The sequence below is a fragment of the Saimiri boliviensis genome, chromosome 1 (genome assembly GCF_048565385.1).
Source record: "Saimiri boliviensis isolate mSaiBol1 chromosome 1, mSaiBol1.pri, whole genome shotgun sequence".
Taxonomy (NCBI): domain Eukaryota; kingdom Metazoa; phylum Chordata; class Mammalia; order Primates; family Cebidae; genus Saimiri; species Saimiri boliviensis.
The window spans coordinates 104,461,633-104,480,116 of NC_133449.1; the positions used below are offsets into that span (position 1 = coordinate 104,461,633).

General features: G+C 61.2%; 3 protein-coding genes across 7 annotated transcripts; 1 reads left to right on the forward strand and 2 right to left on the reverse strand.

Annotated features, from left to right (window-relative positions):
* Window positions 1-126: 126 nt before the first annotated feature.
* Window positions 127-1,963, reverse strand: PARD6A (par-6 family cell polarity regulator alpha). Of its 2 annotated transcripts, none has more exons than XM_003936305.3 (3): window positions 1,800-1,963; window positions 1,217-1,439; window positions 127-1,001 (listed from the first exon to the last, which is right to left on the reverse strand). In XM_003936305.3, exons 1-3 carry the CDS (start codon window positions 1,860-1,862, stop codon window positions 250-252), a joined length of 1,038 nt encoding a protein of 345 aa, XP_003936354.1. In that variant the 5' UTR covers window positions 1,863-1,963; the 3' UTR covers window positions 127-249. The 2 variants fall into 2 exon arrangements, with proteins under 2 accessions (XP_003936354.1, XP_010345089.1); XM_010346787.3 differs by having other exon boundaries at window positions 127-1,004.
* ACD (ACD shelterin complex subunit and telomerase recruitment factor) lies at window positions 1,947-5,348 on the forward strand. Of its 2 annotated transcripts, XM_010346786.3 has the most exons (13): window positions 1,947-2,100; window positions 2,203-2,760; window positions 2,837-2,979; window positions 3,123-3,216; window positions 3,307-3,383; window positions 3,507-3,551; window positions 3,661-3,695; window positions 3,891-4,042; window positions 4,121-4,217; window positions 4,297-4,380; window positions 4,573-4,919; window positions 5,045-5,136; window positions 5,214-5,348. In XM_010346786.3, exons 2-13 carry the CDS (start codon window positions 2,662-2,664, stop codon window positions 5,290-5,292), a joined length of 1,344 nt encoding a protein of 447 aa, XP_010345088.1. In that variant the 5' UTR covers window positions 1,947-2,100; window positions 2,203-2,661; the 3' UTR covers window positions 5,293-5,348. The 2 variants fall into 2 exon arrangements, with proteins under 2 accessions (XP_010345088.1, XP_074257993.1); XM_074401892.1 differs by lacking the exon at window positions 1,947-2,100 and having other exon boundaries at window positions 2,112-2,760; window positions 5,227-5,348.
* CARMIL2 (capping protein regulator and myosin 1 linker 2) lies at window positions 5,342-18,233 on the reverse strand. 3 transcript variants are annotated; one of them, XM_074401853.1, is made up of 39 exons: window positions 17,834-18,233; window positions 17,488-17,579; window positions 17,342-17,395; window positions 17,032-17,094; window positions 16,802-16,926; window positions 16,586-16,677; window positions 16,322-16,392; window positions 16,133-16,206; window positions 15,915-15,990; window positions 15,739-15,827; window positions 15,524-15,618; window positions 15,361-15,447; window positions 15,164-15,276; window positions 14,993-15,070; window positions 14,804-14,880; window positions 14,618-14,722; window positions 14,366-14,435; window positions 14,154-14,235; window positions 13,956-14,052; window positions 13,818-13,875; window positions 13,510-13,682; window positions 13,160-13,322; window positions 12,974-13,075; window positions 11,802-11,930; window positions 11,604-11,717; window positions 11,278-11,438; window positions 11,115-11,202; window positions 10,779-10,925; window positions 10,580-10,646; window positions 9,872-10,107; window positions 8,945-9,045; window positions 8,502-8,862; window positions 8,300-8,422; window positions 6,840-6,876; window positions 6,608-6,679; window positions 6,262-6,483; window positions 6,026-6,073; window positions 5,604-5,681; window positions 5,342-5,514 (listed from the first exon to the last, which is right to left on the reverse strand). In XM_074401853.1, the coding sequence occupies exons 1-39, from the start codon at window positions 17,871-17,873 to the stop codon at window positions 5,402-5,404; spliced, it is 4,173 nt and encodes a 1,390-aa protein (XP_074257954.1). In that variant the 5' UTR covers window positions 17,874-18,233; the 3' UTR covers window positions 5,342-5,401. The 3 variants fall into 3 exon arrangements, with proteins under 3 accessions (XP_074257954.1, XP_074257950.1, XP_039333804.1); XM_074401849.1 differs by having other exon boundaries at window positions 6,026-6,106; XM_039477870.2 differs by lacking the exon at window positions 6,026-6,073.
* Between the last annotated feature and the right edge of the window lie 251 nt (window positions 18,234-18,484).

Below are 18,484 nucleotides of genomic sequence, written 5' to 3' on the forward strand. Positions count from 1 at the left end.
ACCCTCCTGCTGCGCAATTGTAGGAAGTTCTCCCAATTGTCACTCCTGCCTTAGTCCAGAGCAGAAGGCAAACTAGTGGGACCAGGGAGGAGGCTGGGGCTGGGACACAGAAGGACCATGACTGTATTTGTAGAAAACCTTTAATATTCCCCAAGCTGAGGGAGCCCTGAGAGCCCGCTAAAAACCCCCACTATGAAGTCCCTGCCATGGCCCAGCAGTGTGGAGTGGCATGGGGCTGCATCCCGCCTGTCAGAGGCTGAAGCCACTACCATCTCCTCGCATGCGACTCCCCCAGCCAGAACTGACCTGCTCCTGGTCATCCAGGGAGGGCAGAGAGCTGCGGGCACCAGGATATCGGCAGCTAGGGTGCAGGTCCCAGCACGGGGGCCCCTGAGATAGCCCATTGGAACTGGGAGACTGGCGGTTTTCAGTGACCAGGTCACTGCTGTCATCGTCACTATCAGGCTCAACAGGCCCAGGCCCAGCAGAGGGAGGACTTGTCAAACGCCCAGATGCCCCTCGCACCACGTTATTGCGCTGGTTGGCAGGCTTGACAGTGACAATGAGGTTATGGCTGTTAGCAACCATCATGTCCGTCACTTGGTCCAAGGTCTTCCCGGCTACTTCAATGCCATTGACCTCGAGGATCTCATCACTGACCGCCAGCAGCCCTGTACTCTCAGCCAGGCCCCCACGTACCAGGCGGGAGATGAAAATCCCTGGAACCCGCTCCAGGCCCTGGGGAGCCACACGCACACTCATGCCATCTCGGATGTAGAAGCCCAGGGGGCGGTCTGAACCATGCTTGTGCAGCCGCACCCGTCGATGGGTCTCAGGCAGTAGGTCCACATCTATGACTGAGGAAACTTGGCGAAAATCTTGGGGCAGGCTGATTAGGAGGGGTGGTCGAGTGCGCAGGGGTGCCACTGGCCGCAGCAGGAGCCCTTTCTTGCGCCGCTGCAGAGAGTTGGAGGCAAAAGCCAGGCTGCTGGAGTCAGCGTCTGCTGTAGGAGAGGCGGGTTGCTGAGATCAGAGACCTGTTCCCCCACTTGGGCTCTTTGCAGGGGGCACTGTAGCTATTTCCTACCACTTGGAGGTCAGGCCAAGGGCAGGGACTGCAGAGGGTGATGCCTGGGTGCCCTGGCCATGGACTAACCCTTGTAGACTGCCCCACAGACACCTTACCCCAGAGGCTGCCCATTGTATCCCTCCTCACCCCGCTTCTGCACCAGTAGGCGCAGTGGTGGGGGCCCGCTGGCCAGGGCCCGGTGCAGGCTGTCGTCGTTGGTGAGGGGCAGCAGGTCGCCGTGAGCATCGGTATAGCCAAGTAGCACGTCCAGCCCCGGGATCTGGTGCACCGCACGCAGCAACCGTGAGAACTCCTGGAAGCCGCTCACCGAAGCGCGGGGCAGCGCGAAGCGTCGGAACTCGGCGTCAAACTGGAAGTCGGGGTTGGGGAAAGAGGAGGGGTAAGAATAGCCTGCGCCCCTTTCTCACCACAGGTCCGAGGCCGGCAGGGATGGGAAAGAAACGGCTGCCGCAAAAGCGGCAGCCTTAAGCCCAGACCTCAGCGCCAGTACCAGGGACGCTGTCCAAGGTCTTCTTACCACCCTCCAGGTACTCAGGCTACAGAGGGATCTGGAGGCCAGCAGAGGAGGGAGGAAGATGGATGGGAGAAGGCGAGAAGAAAACCAGAATGGGACTTGGAGGATAGAGAGGAGGTGCGGGTACCAAGGAGCCGGGAAGGGGAGAAAGAGGGAATTGGGAGCGCCTAGGGCCGAGGCCGGAGGGGTCCTTACTTTGCTCTTCACCTCGACGATGCTATCGGGACTGCGCGCCGGAGTCCTCTGCGGCCGGGCCATGGCGGGGCCGGGCGGGCCGGGACGGTGCCCCAGACGGCCCGCCGAGGCGCAGGTGCACAGCCCGGCCGGCCCGCCCGCGCCGCCCCGCCCCTGGCGGTAGCACACGCCCCGCCCTCCCATCCGGAGCGTGACGTCAAGGGGGCAGCGACGCAGAGTGGAACGCGGAGTCCACGTTTCCTAGGAAACGGAGCCGGGGGTGAAGAAGAGCCTTCCTCCGCTCTTGCGTCATCACGCTGAGGTCCGCGCGCCCCCGGAGTCTGGGGAGTAGGGCTTGGCCAGTCCGAGGGCAGGGCGAAGGAAGTACCATTTATTGAGCGCTGTGTGCTCTTATTTCCACTAGCCTTACAAGGCCGTGCATTGTGTAGATGAGGAAACTGAGTCATAATATGTGCTGAACCCCTTGGGGGGTCACACGACGCTGAGATGATTTCAAACCAATTCGCTCGGACGGCACTCGGCCGCAACCTCCGGCTTTGGATCCCTCTCTCCAAGGACCGGACCAGCCCTTGTTCTGTTCCCTCCCGGTAACGCGGGAGTTCTGACCAATGGCTCAAACGCCGGGCCATTGCTGGGAGTGCCGCCGCGATGAGAGCAAACGGGTCAGCATCCCGTGGACCAGCGGGAGACTGCTGACAGGCTGGAGCAGGACGCCCTCGTGCGCAGGCGCAGGATGTAGGTGAGCGTGGCCTCCGCCTCAGGCCCCGCCCAGCCGCAGGCGCTTCCTCTTCCGACGAGAGGCGGGGCCTGAGCGCCCGCGGGAAACCCGGGCCTGCTGCCTCCGCTAGGTGCAGCCGTGGGAATGGCAGGTTCAGGGAGGCTGGTCTTACGGCCCTGGATTCGAAAGCTGATTCTAGGGTCAGAGACACTCTCCAGTCCACGAGCCGGGCAGCTGCTCGAGGTGAGCCCCCACTCAAGGCCGGGAGACCCAGGCGGAGACCGTGGGTGGTGGGATTGACGCAGCTCGCCGCCGTCAGGTACTAAAGGAGGCGGAGGCAGCTGCCGCGGGCCCATCCCACGCCCCCGATGCGTCCGACGTCGGGGCCACGCTGCTTGTGTCTGACGGAACGCACAGTGTCCGATGCCTGGTGACGCGGGAGGCCCTGGACACCTCGGACTGGTGAGAGGCGCCCCGCGTCTTCGGACGTCGGAGGCCGGCGGGAGAGCGCGAGGTGGGCGGGCCTTGTGTTGCGGCGGGAGAGCACGAGGTGGGCGGGCCTTGTGTTCCTGCGGGCCCGGCAGTGAGGGTCCTGCTTGCCGCAGGGAGGAGAAGGAGTTCGGCTTCCGCGGGACAGAGGGGCGGCTGCTGCTGCTGCAGGACTGCGGGGTCCGTGTCCAGGTCGCTGAGGGTAGCGCGGTGAGTCGTGGGGCTGTCTTGGGCGGGTTATCGGGCTTGACTCTTCGTGACAAACTCCTGAGACCTCCCCTTCCCCTCTAACTCCTCCAGACCGCAGAGTTCTATCTCCAGGTGGACCGCTTCAGCCTGTTGCCCACGGAGCAGCCCCGGCTACGGGTGCCTGGTTGGTAAGTGATGCCTCCGCCCTCCAGCAGCTCTCCCTACCCCAGCCTGGCTGGCGCTGGCAAAGGCCTTCGGGTTAGGAGGGCTTGGGCTTCCGTTAACTACCCTTCTCTTTTTTTTTTTTTTAGCAACCAAGACTTAGATGTTCAGAAAAAGCTCTATGACTACCTTGAGTGAGTCTGGGGTGGGTCTCGGGCACCACTTGTGGTCTGGTGAGGGGATGGTGTGTCTGGATAGACAGGCCTCAGCATGGTTCCTGAGGCCTGGCCATTCTTCTTGTAGGGAGCACCTTTCGGAGTCCACTTCTTCCAATACAGGTACTGTAGGGCTTGATCAGTAATCCTAACACCCTGTGCAGTGATCTCTCCTGCCTTAACCTGTTGCTTCCTCATTAAGCTCTCCTCCCCCTCCGCCTCTCTCTTTCTCTCTCCGGAGTCCTCTTTTTATTTTTATTTTTTGGGGGGGGTCCTCCTCTTTAAGCCTCTACTCATTCTCTGGTCTCCTGTCCCCAGGCCTATCACTGTCCCAGCTTCTGGATGAAATGCGGGAGGACCAGGAGCATCAGGGGGCACTCGTGTGCCTGGCTGAGAGTTGCCTAAAGCTGGAGGGTCCTTGTACAGCACCCCCTCTCACCCACTGGGCTGCTTCACGCTGCAGGGCCACGGTCAGTCTGGGGCTTTTTTTGGGAGATGTCAGGGTGAGAAATTGGGCAAGGGTCATGCTGAGAGTTCACGTCCCACAGGGAGAAGCTGTGTACACTGTCCCAAGCTCACTACTGTGCATCTCTGAGAATGACCAGCTAATTTTGAGCTCTCTACGACCGTGTCAGAGGATACAGGGTAAGGGGGACTGGAGAGTTTGGGGGGATACCCTGGGGCACAGGTCCACAGTGCTGATAAGCCTTCCTGAACCCTCCAGGCCCCAAGCTGCCACTACCAGACCCGGCTCTGCAGGACCTATCCCTGACCCTCATCTCTCCTCCTTCCTCACCCAGTTCCTCAGGTGAGGCGATGCACAAGTCACAGGCACTCACTGCTATCTGTGAGCCTGATTCCCAGGCTGTGCAGGATGCTGTGAAAAGGTGCATGGGGGTGGGGGATGAACGCAGTTCCTGCAGTCCTGTCTGAGCTCGCAGGCCACTCAGCTGCTCTGAGCAGAGAGGGCTGTGCCTACAATAAGTCCTCTCCTCCTCAGGAGCCCCAGCCTTACCCGGTCACATGTCATCTCAGGAAAGTGGTGTGAGCATCAGCCTTCTGCCTGCCCTGTCCTTGGCTGCCCCAGACCTAGAGCAGAAGAGCAGCTCCCAGCCCCCACCAGCTATCTGTTCAGCCCCTGCCCCTGTGACCCCCAGCTCCCCACTCCAGAGCTGCACCCCCAGTCTCTCACCCCGTGGCCGTGTCTCCAGTCCACACCACGCTCTTGGGACCAGGTCCCAGAAACCTAGCTTGGAGTTAAAGGAGCTAGGGTTGCTCTGCAAGAGTCGGCAGCCTTTTCCCGGGACCAGAAGTACCAAGGGAGCCCAGGAGTCCTGCCCTGTCTGGGTGAGCATAGCCCCTTTGCAGTTGGAGGGTAGAATGAGGAAGGCCTGAGGTAGAGGTGGGAGGGAGCAGGGGTAGCCTTGGATGGGGTTGGGGTCCTTGTTCCCCAGACACCATACCCCTTTCAGGAACCCCCAAAGAGGCATCGTGATGGTTCTGCCTTCCAATATCAGTACGAGCCACCCTGCACATCCCTCTGTGCTCAGGTCGAAGCTGCCAGGTGAGTGCCTGGGTCTGCCCCCACTCTTAGTCACTAGTACCAGGCTCCATTGACCTGCAGCCATGATTCCTTCCCAGGCTTCCTCCCCAGCTCGTGGCCTGGGCCTTGCACTTTCTGATGGAGCCACAGCCAGAGTCTGAGGTAACTCCGATGTGAGAGGTCACACAGGATACTGGAGGATGTGTACACACAGAACAAATAACTGTTCCACACTCTGCTTCGAGTTTTTTAATAAAATAATCTCATGCGGCAGGAGAGGAGAGGATCAGGGATTGGGACCGCCGCCTCTTTGGTCTGTGGCTGGGGAGGGTGGGCTCCTCTCAGGGCTGGAGGGCTCTGTGGGCTTTGGGTGCAGAGGCTCGGTTCCAAGTCCAGATCCTGTGAGGGGAGGGAGGTGGAGAGAGGAAGGGTCAGGGCTGGGCTAAGCAGTCCTGCCACCCTCTCAGCTGGCCTGGACCCACTCTTACCTAGGCTTGGGGATGGAGGTGCCTCGAGCTTCGGCCTGCGTTTGAGGACGGGGGAGCGCTGCAGCCTCAGGGGCCGTTCTAAGGAACACAGAAAGGCTTGAGGTGGGTTGCTAAGGGCTTGAGGTCTGTCCATCCCCTGCCCTCTCTCCCACCTCCAGTGCACGCAAGCATGTGCTCACACACACTGCTGCCTTCAGAGCATCCCCCATCCCTGCATCCTCACTCCAGCAGAGGCTGCTCTTTGGGAAGTGGAATCAGGGCTAGTTGGAAGGGCTTGTCAAACCCTTGCACCTGGCCTTCTGGCTCCCTGATTTCTTGAGTCCTCACACACTGGTGCCTCCCTCCAAGGATCAAAGCCATGAAGGGAGCCCCAGAAGCCCACCCTCCTGCATTCAAGCACAGATGGAGGTGTCTCCCCTCACCAGCAGGGGCCTGGAGCTGGTCCTCGTGCACAGACACTGCTCGCCGCCCTGCCAAGAGAGGCCTTGGCCTCAGGTGGCCATCTGAGGGAGGCCAGGGAATCAGGGGTGTTCCAACAGCCGCCCCGACTCCAGCCCTTGCCTCCCACCCTCAGGGTCCTTAGAGGAGCTGAGTTCCCAGCAGGAACTCCTCCAGTCCCCAGCCCAGGATTGGGGTGGGGAATCGGGTGGCTACCTACCTTCACTCCTGGGGCCCAAGCAGGGGTCCTCTGGGAGGCCCAGGCTGTCTGGGGAGGGGCTGGCTCTGCAGGAACTTGGGCTTTGACCAGGGGAGGGAGGGCCTGGACCATCCTGTTGGCCCCACCCACGGCTCCTGAGCTCTGCATTCAACTGCTGCCCCAGTGTCTTCCAGGTGGCAGACTCAGGCCCGTGGCTTCCTGGGCCAGGTCTGCAGGAGGGGTCTGTGGGGAAAAGGGTGTCAGCCAAGACCTAGTCAGGCCTTAGAGATAAGTCTGAACCACCGTATGACCCTGCTTCTGTCCATCTCTGCTTCCCCTACTAACACACACACTGGCCCTCACTCACCAGCAGACACAGAGTGGGTGCGGGACTTCATTGAGATGGGAGGGGCCTCCGTGGAACTGTCCATAATGTCACCTGCAAGGTGGAGTTGGGGACTCGGGCACCAGACCTTGGAGATGAGGGGAAGAAAAACCTGGCCTCTCCCCTTCCTTCCCAAGGAGAGCAAGTGCCCTGGGGGCTGTCTGTAAGGACACCTCCTGGCAAATGTACTGCCGCACCCCAGGGTCCCACTTACCATCTGAGCCAGCTTTCTTGATCTCGCCATCTTTGCTCTGTAGGAAACAGGGCAGTCAGATTCCAGCCCTGCCCCCTCCTCACACCCTAGCCTTTTGTTCATTCTTGTTCTTATAACCCAGCTCCTGAATACCCACCATGGGCTCGACAAGAACATGGCACACCCAGTCCAGTCTTAGAACTCTTCACACACTTGAATGTTTCTAAATTCAGGCTAACTTCATGTGTTTGTTTTTTTAAGGTACTGAATGGATAGTACAGAGGGCTGGAGTTCTTTGGGACTGTGAAGAGAGTGACATTAGCAGGGTGGCCAAAGAGGAGAGTCAGGGAAGGACCGTGGACACTGTGTGGATGGTTGAGGAGGGACCTGGTGTAACCCACAATTAAGAGACTGGAAGTGAGGTAGGGAGGACACCCAGATACAGGGACGTGTGTGGAGGCTCTTGATTTGCACCTAGGGGAGGAGAGCAGTGAGGTGGTTTGTCTCATTGTTGCCTAGGCTGCTGGAGTGCAGTGGCATGATCTCAGTTCACTGCAATCTCCGCCTCCCAGGTTCAAGCAATCTCTGCCTCAGCCTCCTGAGTAAATGGGATTAAAGGTGCCTGCCACCACACCCCAGCTAGTTTTTTTGTTCCTTTTTTTTTTTTTTTAAAGGTAGAGTTGGGGTTTCACCGTCTTGGCCAGGCTGGTCTTGAACTACTGACCTCATGATCCACCCTCCTTGGCCTCCCAAAGTGCTGGGATTACAGCCATGGGCCACCATGCCTGGCTGAGAGTAGTGAGGTTTTAAGGTGGCCTGGGCCAAGACCCCCTACAGGGCCCCAGAGCTGGGTTTGAAGACTGAACAGTGTCTTGAGAGGAAGCCCCTGGAAGACTTGCTGTTTCAAGTACAGGTGACAAGATCAGATTTTTCTCTTTTTTTTTTTTTTTTTTTTTTTTTTTTTGAGATGGAGTCATCTCACTCTTGTCATCCAGGCCGGAGTGCAGTGGCGCAGTCTAGGCTCACTGCAACCTCGTGTCTCCTGGGTTCAAGCGATTCTCCTGCCTCAGCCTCCCAAATAGCTGGGACTATAGGTGTGCACCATCACACCCAGGTAGTTTTTGTATATTTAGTAGAGATGGGGTTTCACCATGTTGGCTAGGCTGTTCTGTAACTCCTGACCTCAGGTGAGCCACCAGCCTCAACCTCCCAAAGTGTAAGGATTACAGGCGTGAGCCACCACACCTGGACTGGGCGTCAGGTTTCTGTTGGACCTGCAGAGAAAGGACTTTCTCAGGTCCAGAGGAGATAAGGGTGGCCTGTACCTGGGTAGAAGCCAAGAAGGAAGAAAGGCTGAATCTATTTTGAGGAGGGAGTGGAACTGCCAATTAGACCAGTCATGAGTCTCCATCTTGGTCACATATGTCACCCACAGCATGCCACCTGCCCTCTCACTTCACGCTCATGTTCCCCAAACTCACTTGCTTCCTCTTGCCTTCAGCACCCCCGCTGCCTCGGCTGACGCCTATCCTCTGCAGCATCACTTGTACCCGCTGTTCAAAGGATGGAGCCAACTCTGTTTCTCCCCTCTCCAGGGGCCGCCGCTAGGGACAGATGCTGAGTTGGAGACGGCTCATGCCCTGGGTCCCAGAAGCGCCCTCACCCCCTGTCAGGAAGCCTCACCTTGTCAGGTCTGGCACCCAGCATTGCCTCCTCCTCGGCAGGCAACAGTATCATCGAGTAGGCCTTGCTATCCCTTGTGTATCGAGGTCGGCTCCTTCGGGCAGGGTCAGGGCTGCTGGTGTCCCCCTCAGCCCCACCAGGCTCCTCACCACGGCTGGGACGGGTTGGCGGCCGCAGCAGGTCACCAAATGTAGTTTTTCTGGTTCGGGGAGCTGCCCCAGGGCTGGTCTCTGGATCAGGCCGTGGGCCCCGTGTTGAACGAGGCTTCTTGAAGGCAAAGAGGGTGCCCAGCTTCTTTCGCAGTGTACGGGGGACAGGAGTGGTGCCCCCCTCAGTGGCCGGGTCCTCCTCCGGGGCCCAGCTGTGGGGACACTCAGCAGTGAGTGAGAAAGCCTATGAAGCGTTCCACCCTCTCCCACCCCCTTAAGATGCCCCTCACTCACAGGTGATCCTGCTGAATCAGCCTTTTGGAGAAGAATTCCTCCACGCCCTCATCCACTCGGGCACTGAGCCCATTCCCTTCCTGCGGCAAGGCGGGGGGCACCTGGAGGGCATTGTGGGGTCAGGGGTCAGGGCTGAGTACAACTCTGGCTTTTCCCCTGTTCCCTGTCCGGCAGCCTGGCCTGAATAACTCCAGAATCCCAGACTAGGGTGACCCTAGGAGACTGCTGATACCAGCCTCCCACTGTCCAGCTGCTGGACAGACACCAGATTTCACACACTCACCCGCAGCTGGTTTCTGCACACCTGTCCTTGTCCCACAGTGTATCCTACACGCTCTAGCCACCCGGTCACCAGCAAGCCTAGCTCCCCCTTTCCCCTGGGGTTATCTGTTCCCACTAGTCACCAGCTCTGCTCCGAACAGTTTCCTGCAGTGTCCCCCACCCCACCCCCACTCCACTCGGCCTGCTGCCGGCTCAGTGGCGCCAGCTGCTGCGTCAGACCCTCTGGGGGGCCTCAAGCCGACTCCTCCCCACCCTCCGCCAGTGCCCGCTGCCTCCGCGGGCTCGCAGCCCACACAGGCATCTCCTCACACGCGCTGCCGCCGGAGGCGCAGCAGACGCAAGCTTGGCCCCGCGGCCCGACATCTCTCAGCAGCCCCGGGGAGGGAGGACGGCCACCCTCTCTCGCGCAGCCACCGAGGCCGCAGGCCTCTCCGAGGCGGAGTCCTACACCCAGGCACACCCCGAATGGAACCGCACATGCATACCCCGGGGTGGGGGATGGCCAGGATGTGACCATGATCGTATGGCCAGGTGGCCTTGGACCCCTACCACCCCCTCTACTTGACCGCCAACACTCATGAGGAGCGGCTGAGCCACCCGCGACCCCCAAATCCACGCGCTCGGGAGTCGGGGAAGGGTGCTCACCTGGGGGCCCCCCGGCGGCGGACGGTGGTGGTGCTGGCGGCGCGGCCGCGGCCGGGCCCGGGTCGGATGGCGCAGGGGCTGTCCCGCGGATGGCAGGTCCATGTGGGGCAGCGGGCCAGCCGAGGGCCCGGGAGTGGCAGGGCTCGGAGAGCCGCGCGCGGATGGCCCCGCCTGCGGCTCCGCATCTTCTCCCGGAGCCGCCAGCTCGGGCTCCGGCTCTGCTTCCTCAGCAGCACCTGAGGGGACGGCACCAGAAAAGCACCGAGCCTGAGACCGGGGAGGTGGTGGCGGAGGCGTTAGGGCGGCGGGGGACCCGCCCAGGGCGCGGGGAGGGGCCCGGCTACGGCGCCCGTCCCCCCGCCCCTCTGCCCCTCCCCCCGCCGCTGTCCGTGGTGCTGAGCGCGTCCCCGAGTGCGCGCGGCTCCGCGCCACCGCCAAGCATGCGCGTCCTGGGGGTAGCGAAAGGGGCGGGAGGAAGCGAGCCGAGCGGGTGTCCTGTCCCTGGTCTGCCCAGGTCTCGCCCAGGACTGACCACAGCAGACCTCAGCTTTGCAGGTTGCATGGGAATCCTGGCCTGGCTGGGCCAGTCAAGGGCTGGGGTGTACCCAGACAAGGCTGAATGAGTTTGTCCAGGTCCCCGGGTCCCCATGTCTAATGGGGAGCTTCAGCCCTCTCAGGTAAACTCCCTCTCCCAAGACCCTGACTTACTGTGAATGAAGGGGACCAGGTAAAGACTATGGCTGAGCTCAGGCCATTTCCGTGCAGGACTGTCATCCTGGTGGGGAAGGCACAAACTCAGCCTGGGGTAGGAGAGTACCACCCCAGAAGAGCTGCCTTTCGCTGTCCACACTCCAGACCAAGATGGGAAGAATGGGAGTTCTATGCCTCAGGTTCTAAAACCACTTACCTTCTCTTCCTCCTCTTCTTCCTTCTCCTCCTTGGAGAAGAAAAGACCTTCCAATTCCCCGGGCTCAAGGGGGCTGGGTTGACCTCCATTCAGAACCGGTAGGGAAGGGGGCATTGTCACTGTTGCCTGCTGAGCCAGATTCTCCACCTGCAATACCAAGCAGCCAAAGATGGCAGGTAGGGCCTCAGCCAGATCCCACTGGTGCTAAGGGGACCCTGAAATAGCCCTGGGCTACATGACCCCAGAAGTCATTACAGAGCCGCTGCAAGGGAGATGGCCAAGTTATTGTGTGTGTGTGTGTGTTTGCAACAAAGTGTGTGCACATCTCTCCCTCACCAGCCGATCCCGGGCTGCACTCAGGCCTGCCAAAGCCTGAGCCACAATGCTCTCTGCCAAGGTCCCGGTGATTGATAGCCGCATGTCCCTAAGGCCAGGAGAGGACAGGGGTTAATGGGCTGGTTTTGCTCAGCCTTCCCCAGCCCAGCCACATCCACCCTACCTGAGTCGAGTGAAGGCATCTTGCAGCAGCTGCTCTGGGAGCAGCTCCGGGAGGCCCCTCAAGCCTGCCAGAACCCCCTCTAGCTGCTCCCTCCAGCTGGATCCTGGTAGCATCTGTGGGCAGAGGTTCCTTGCTGTGTCCAGGGTGGCCTGAGTGAAGTCCTGGACAAAGATCAGAGCATGGTGAGGATGTGGCCAGACACCAGGCTGGTGGCTTGAGGCTCCAACTCCAATTGAATATGAGTCAGGGGATGTAACAGTTAAAACTATAGGATGGGGATCAAACCTGCAAATTGTGGTGGGGCTGGGGCAGGAGTACCAACTCACCTGGATGTCCTGGCGGCAGACCTCGCCCACATGTCCCAGAAGGCCCTCCAGCTTCTGCCCAAGCTGCCAGTGATAGCTTGGGGAGCTTCCAGCTTCATATAGAATGGGGAGAATCTGAGGGCCAAAGAGGAACAGCAGTTGCAAGGTGACACCTGACTAAGAGGGTCAGGTCCTTGTAGCAGGAGGGGGAGTGCTCACACTGAGAGAGAAGTTGGCATTTTGGATGGCATCCTCGGCCTGGCGCACAGCGGCTTCACCCTGGGGCCCAGCCCCACAGCCCAGGAGCTCCACATGCTCCTGCACCGACTGACACAGTTCATTCACTTCCTGTGGGAGAATAGGGATCAGTCTTAGCCTAGCCCCCTCCCAGTCTCCCAGATCCTACCTGCCTTCCTCCTAGGCTGTTTAACAGAGTGAGGGCGGTCCTAAAGCTGGCACTATTAGACCAGCCACTTCAGAACCCTATCTGTTCAAGGAGGGAGGGAACTGTCTGTTGCTTTGGTTCATTTTAAGGACTTTATATATACTTACTAAGTGCCCAGAATAGGAAGGAAAGGAGTTGTAAATTATATCTGTGTTTTAGAAGCTCAATCTGTCCACACACACAGAGGATAGGCTGGGAGAGGGGTGGAAAAAGGAGTGAGTGGCCCTGGAGGAGGGGCCAGGAGGAGCAAGGGATAATTGGTGTGGGGGTAAGGAGTGGCATGTTTGAAGGGTGGTCCAGAGGCAGAACCAAGGAGAGCTATGAGGGCTGCAGTGTGACCAGGAGAGACCTGGAAGGATGCCCCAACCTCTGTCCACAGCATTGGGTGGCTATGGGCACCAGTGGGATTGGGCTCCAGGGTAGAGAACAGGGTTCGTGGGAGACAATGATATCACTTATAGAAGTGCAGAGAATGAAGCCCTGCAGGATGTCTGGATCAAGACCTTTGGGCTCTGCAGCTGAGGAAAGAGGAAGTATTTGGAAATGGAGAGGTGGAAACATCTCCAACCGATAAGGTAGCGGAGGGAGATGAAGCCAGAGAAGGAGCGGCTAGGTGTGGGTACACAATGGAGAGGGGAAGGGAGCCCTGTATATGTGAAGTCAGAGATGGGGCTACAACTGGGGAGAAATTGAGGGAGAACATAAAAATTCCTCTTTAACAGGACAGTCTGTTTACGTGCTTAACATTAGGCAGCCAAGGGTGTTATATGGAGAGCAATTTTAGGAGTGTTTAGCCTCTCCAGACCAAGGAGAGGGACTTTGTCTGGGACAGCAGGGCTCAGGCACCCTGAACCCACGAAAGTCAGACCCTCTGACTCATGGAGGCTCCCAGGTGCCACAGGTCTCCTCATGCCCTATCTCCCGTGGTTGGGGAGAGGATACTGACCTGCTCTGAGGGGCCTGAGACCAGACTGAGTGGCTGAAGGTGGGCCGTGTGGTCAGAAGAGGCAGGGTCTGCACGGTTGTTTCTCAAGAGACAGGCTTGGATCTAGGGGCAAGGGGTATTGAGAAATGCCGTAGGAGGGATATGGTGCAGGTGCAGAGAAGGGCAAGGGAGGAGGCCGACGCCCACCTGATGCACTGCACGTGCTGTCAATTCCGGGCGGCTGCGCTGCGCCTGGGCCACGTCATTCAGTGGCAGAGGCATGGCCTTCAGGGTGTGGTTCTGCTCCAGCGCCTGCGCCACATCCAGCAGGCCCAAAGCAGATGTGTGGTTCCGGTCCCAGACCACAGACCTGGGCCAGGCCTGGCTTCAGTCGGGAGCACAGTTCCACAACGCCCTACCCAACCCTCGGCCTCGTCTTTTTTGCCTCCTCCACTAGCTTCATTTGCTCCGCCTCATTCAGTCCCGCCCCTCAGCCCGGTGCCCTCCTCTCCACCGCGCCCCCCGCCCGCTGGTCCCACCCCTCTGACCCCGCCCACCGGAGCCTCGAGTTGACCCGCAGCGCCTTGGCCAGCAACTTGGCGCCCGCGTCCCCCACGGCGTTGCCGCTAATATCCAGCGCGGTGAGGTTAGGATTGGTGGCCAGGGCTCGGAGTAGGACGCTGGCGCCCAGTTTCAGCCGAGACTCAGCCACTGACAGAGACTGAAGAGGCTGGGATTAAGAGAAAGCCATTGATGGCTGGAGTCAGGGGTCGGTAAGGGCAGGTCACAGGGTCTGAGGGGGCAAGAGAGAGAGGACCAAAGGGGTCTAATTGCCCAAGGACCCTGCAAGGTCCGGTGAACTCACACAGTCGTCGTCCTGCATGAGCTGGACAATCCGGTGCAGGACGTCATCCAGGGTCTCCCTGTGGGCAGGGACCGCGGTTGTGGGGGACAGGGATGGTGGGGTGTTGTCTGGGAGGCCCTGGAGTGGAGGGGGGCTCACTTGCACCGGACGTTGAAGTTCCTTCCAAGCGCCACGTGTCTCAGCGACCGGCTTCTCCCAATGGCCAGCACCAGAGTCACCATGTCCGAGCCAAAGCCTGGGGGTGACTCGGGTCACGCACGAGGCGAAGTTGCAAGGGTAGGGTGGGGATTGGGAATCAAGTGGATGACGCGAGATTGCGCTTCCCTGCGCCCTCACCGTTATCCGCCAGATCCAGGGAGCTCACAGCGCCTGCGTCACACACTAAGTCTTGTATCACCTGGGCGCCGGCCGAGCGCAGCTGGAGGTGGGAGGTGGGAGGCGGGACCCACTCAGGCCGCAAGTGGGGAGAGGCTGGCGGCCCACGGTCCCACTCTCCCGCCTCCCAGCACCATTCCCAATGTGTGGTCTCTTCTGGGGCCGGCGCTCACCTCGCAAGCGCTGAGGTCCAGATGCAGGTCGCGGAGGTGCATGTTGAGGGCGAGGCCATCCAAAAGGGCCCTGGAAGGGGACGTTACAGCAGGTGGCAGGAGCTGAGACAGGGGGCTCCAGGGTGCGAACGCAGGAGGCAGGGCCAGGATCTGGGGGAGGCTGTGGGCGCGACAGGAGCGGGAACGGGGAGGGGCAGAGGCCGGGGCGGGGTGGGCGCTCCCGCGGGGGCGTGGCCCGAGTCAGACACTGACCTGAGTGCGTCGGGCGGCAGCTTGCAGCCTGCCAGGCCCAGGTGCCGCAGGGTCCCCACGCGGCTGAGGAAGAGCTGCAGCGCGGCCGGCGCGGCGCGGGACTTCCTGGGGGGAGCGGGAGAGTAGGCTTGGGGGCAAGGAGGCGGCTTCCAGCAGCCTCCCCCGGCCCCGACAGGTCCCCCTTACGTGCGGGAGAAGACGTTCCTCGAAGCATCGAGGTGGGTAAGGCTGGCGCAGCAGCCGCGGGACAGCGCTGCGAAGAGCTGCGGGGGGAGGGTGTTGGCTGCACCCGCGGGGGTACCGAGCCCCCCCCTCCCGCCCCACCCTCCAGTCCGCCCTGCAGATCATCCATCTCCCCACGGAGCAACCCCTCACAGTGTCCAGGGCGGTGTCAGTGCCTGCGAGGTTCAGGAATGACAGCACGTTAGGACGGCTCAGGAAGGTATAGAGGCCCTGGCGGGAGGACAGGGGTGGGATGGCGTCAGTGATCGCCTACCCAGGGCTTCCAAGCAACCTCAAGCTCCCACCCTCAAGACAGCCACTCACCCCACTGTCCTCGGAGGGCCCTAGCGCCCCGGGGTTCCCAGAAAGGTCCAGCTGGGTCAGGATGGAGTCGAAGGCAGCATTGGCGGCCAGTGCCTGGCCTAGAGCCCTCATTCCTGGTGATGGGGTGGGGTGGCTCAGCAGTTGGGCAGAAGGCAGACCCCCACCCTTTCCCCTCACCCCTCCCTCATCCAGTCTACCTCTCAGTGTCAACCCTGTCTGGGCAAGGTTGAGTCTCCTCAGGGCTCCTGGACAACCCTCCAGGTATCTGCTGAGTGCAGCCATGCCTGCCGGGTGGGAGCAGCCACGTGGGTCTCACCTCCTCCCGCCCCCTGCCCCTGCGGTCCCCAGGCTCAGCCATACCTCGGTCATCCAGCAGGTTCCCCGCCAGGCTTAGCTCCCGCAGCCCAGAGCTCGAGTGTCCTGCCAGCACCTGGGCCAGTCGTCGGACAAAGTCTCTGGGGACCAGACCCCAGGCATGAGACTCTGCCCCTGGCTTGCCAAACCCTCCCTAGGCCACTAGTCCCCAATCTCAAGCCCCCAGAATCTCCTCTCCAAGCCCTGCTCTGCCCCCTCACCCCCTTAGGCCGCAGGTCTCCAGCACCAGCTCCTCCAAGTGGGATGACTGGCTCATCATGTGCAGAATCTGTTCGGAGACCTCAAGGCTCTGAGAACCAGAGGGTGGCGGCTCAGCAGGCTGCACCCTGGCGCATACCCCTTGGTCCCTCCCTGCCCTTATGCCCCACCCCCGCACCAGCTTCATGTCCACACAGGAGAGGCACCGGAACCACAGGTTGTAGGACAGGGCAGCCACACTCAAGGCCAGGTCCCTGGTGGGAAGGTGGGAAGAGAAGCAGAGCTCAGGGCCCTCTGGCCGGGTCCCAGACCCAGCAGCCCCTCCATGGAGAAGCTGAGGCCCAGGGATATGGGCCCCAGGCTCTTCTTCCTCTCCCATTCTGGCAGGTCACGCACCGACTGCTGAGGTGGCTGAAGTCTCCCAGGCTGAAATGGCGGCACCCCTGGCGATGGTAGATGGTGTCCACATCCTGGGCAAGAAGGAGATGCTTACAATTCCCTTGGGGCCACAAGGGGCAGGGAGGCACTCAGCACACATAGGGGACCAGATGTCTCCAGAGCCCACCAGAAGGGTCCTACTCTCACCCACTGAATCTCCTCTCGGAAAGGGAAGCCATTGTAGTCACACAGAGCCTCGTAGGTCTCCAAAAAGCCACCTGGGGAGGGGACAGCGGTGTGATGGAGGGAAGGACAGAGACAAAAGGTCAGCAATGGAGAAAGACCAGTCCCACAGGCTAGGTGGTGGCTGTGACCTGAATGGCTCTGTTCATTTAGGGGCCCTCCAGCTTGGGGGCCTGGGAGGCAGAGGTGGGCAGGCCAGAAGGCCTGTGTCCCTGCCTTAGCCCTTACCACAGGGGCTGCAGGGGTCAGTGGACTCCGAGGGGCTGCTTCTTTCCAGCCGAGCCAGCATAGAGGCGGGTGTGGGCCTCCGGAATAGCTTCCTGGGAGGGGGTTAAGGAGAAGGGGGCAAGGGGCTTCCAGCCTCTGGGATGAAAGCAGCCCGTGTGTGCCCTTCTGATTCACTCCCTCCTCCCCTGCCAGCCCCTTGAATTTGCCAGGCCTCACCCAAGGGTCGAGCAAGGGAAGACCTTCTTGATGGCCACTGCCACATGCTGGGCCAGCTGTTCCAGGGCAGCCACACCAGGAAACTCCAGGACCAACTCACGCAGGGACTCCAGCTCAAAGGTGACCTAGGGAAGGGGGACTACTGGGCCTCGGCTCCACACATGGGCACAGGGGATGGTGGGGGCATGAAGACCAGGCTGCAGGCCCAGGTGGGGTACTAGGTGTCTCACCTGGGGGGGTGTCTCCTGCAGCGCCATGGCCTGGACCTCTAGGTAACTGAATGTGCAGTCCACCTAGGAAGCACCTAGATCAGCTGGGACTGAGCCCTGAGCCCCACCCTCATGGAAGCCCAGTTATTTGGGCGCCCTGGAACAGAGCCAGACCTGCCTGGACTCCACTCCTGCTGGCTGCCAGGAGCCCAGGGCTGGTGCAAAGTCAGGGCCCACAAGGCCAAGAAGGAGCACTCTGCAGATGCAGCCCCTTGCCAGGGTGGCTGCTGGGGTTGGGGACGGGTGTGCGTGGCCAAGCCCTGGGACTCACCCTCAGCGGGAGGCAGGTCGTGTGCAGCAGGTAGGCTCTCCACCGCAGCAGCGCCTGGGGAAAGACAGTCTGATACCCTGGGCAGAGCAAGCTGCTCTTTCTGCGGGGCCACAGCTGCCTCCCCAGTTCTGCCCCCTGCCCCATACCAGGACATGGTTTTGCACAGCGCCCTCCCCAGGTAGCCAGGTTTTCAGCAGCAGCTCCACCTCCTTGGGCCACAGGAACTTGGTGATCTCTCCTGTGGAAAGGCAGCCTGCTGGATGACTTCCGTCCCTGCACAGAAGCCACTGGTGCCCAAAGTCTGTGCCAAGCTGGGGCCCTGGGGGTTATCTGTGGCCATCGAGGAAGGAGGAGAGAGGATCTGGAGGGCCCGCCTTCCTGGGGAGCAGAGAGGACCTCTGGCCTGGCGCTCCGAGGGTGCTGGGTGGGCCTCTGATTCTGCGGCTGCACTACTTCCTCCGGGCCAAGAAGGCGGAAAGGGCCAACACTTACCTCGCAGCTCACAGGAGATGCCGTCGGGGGTCTGGGCCATGGGCCGGGCGGGCCGGGGCGGCCCAACGAGCTCCGGCGGGAAACAGCAGCAGATGGGCGCCTACACAGGAAGCCTGGGGCCCGGACCTGCACGGCAGCCACCTGCTCCTCCCGCGGCGGAAGGTGCGCGCCGCTTCCTGCCAGGCCGCCCCCGGCCCGGCCCCTCCCCGCCCGGGCCTCGCGGCCCGAAAGCTCGCCCAGGAGCGGAGTTATGGGACGGGGGCCGAGTCCCAGCTGCCTGCCTGCCTCGTCGCCCAGGAGCTTCTCCACCAGGGTAGACGTCAGGGTGGGGAGTGGAGTGGCCAGGAGGGTCGCGCGTGTCGTGTGCCTCCAGCGGGTCCTAGCTCCCAGCTTCCACCCCTCCCCGCAGTCCCTGCCGCTAACACCAGGGGACGCTGCCTGCCCGGGGATCCCCGCGGCCCACCCGGGCTGGCCCCCTCCAAAGCCCAGGCCGTGGAGGTGGACCAGGCGCCTGGCAGAAGGGGGCCTGTTCAGCAAGAAGCGCCCGATCTCTACCAACACCGGGGGTCCTGCCCGTTGCTCCGAACCTGGAGTCCAAAAGAGATTTTGAGTGGGTGGGAAAAAAAATGCCAGATGGGGCTGGGTGCGGTG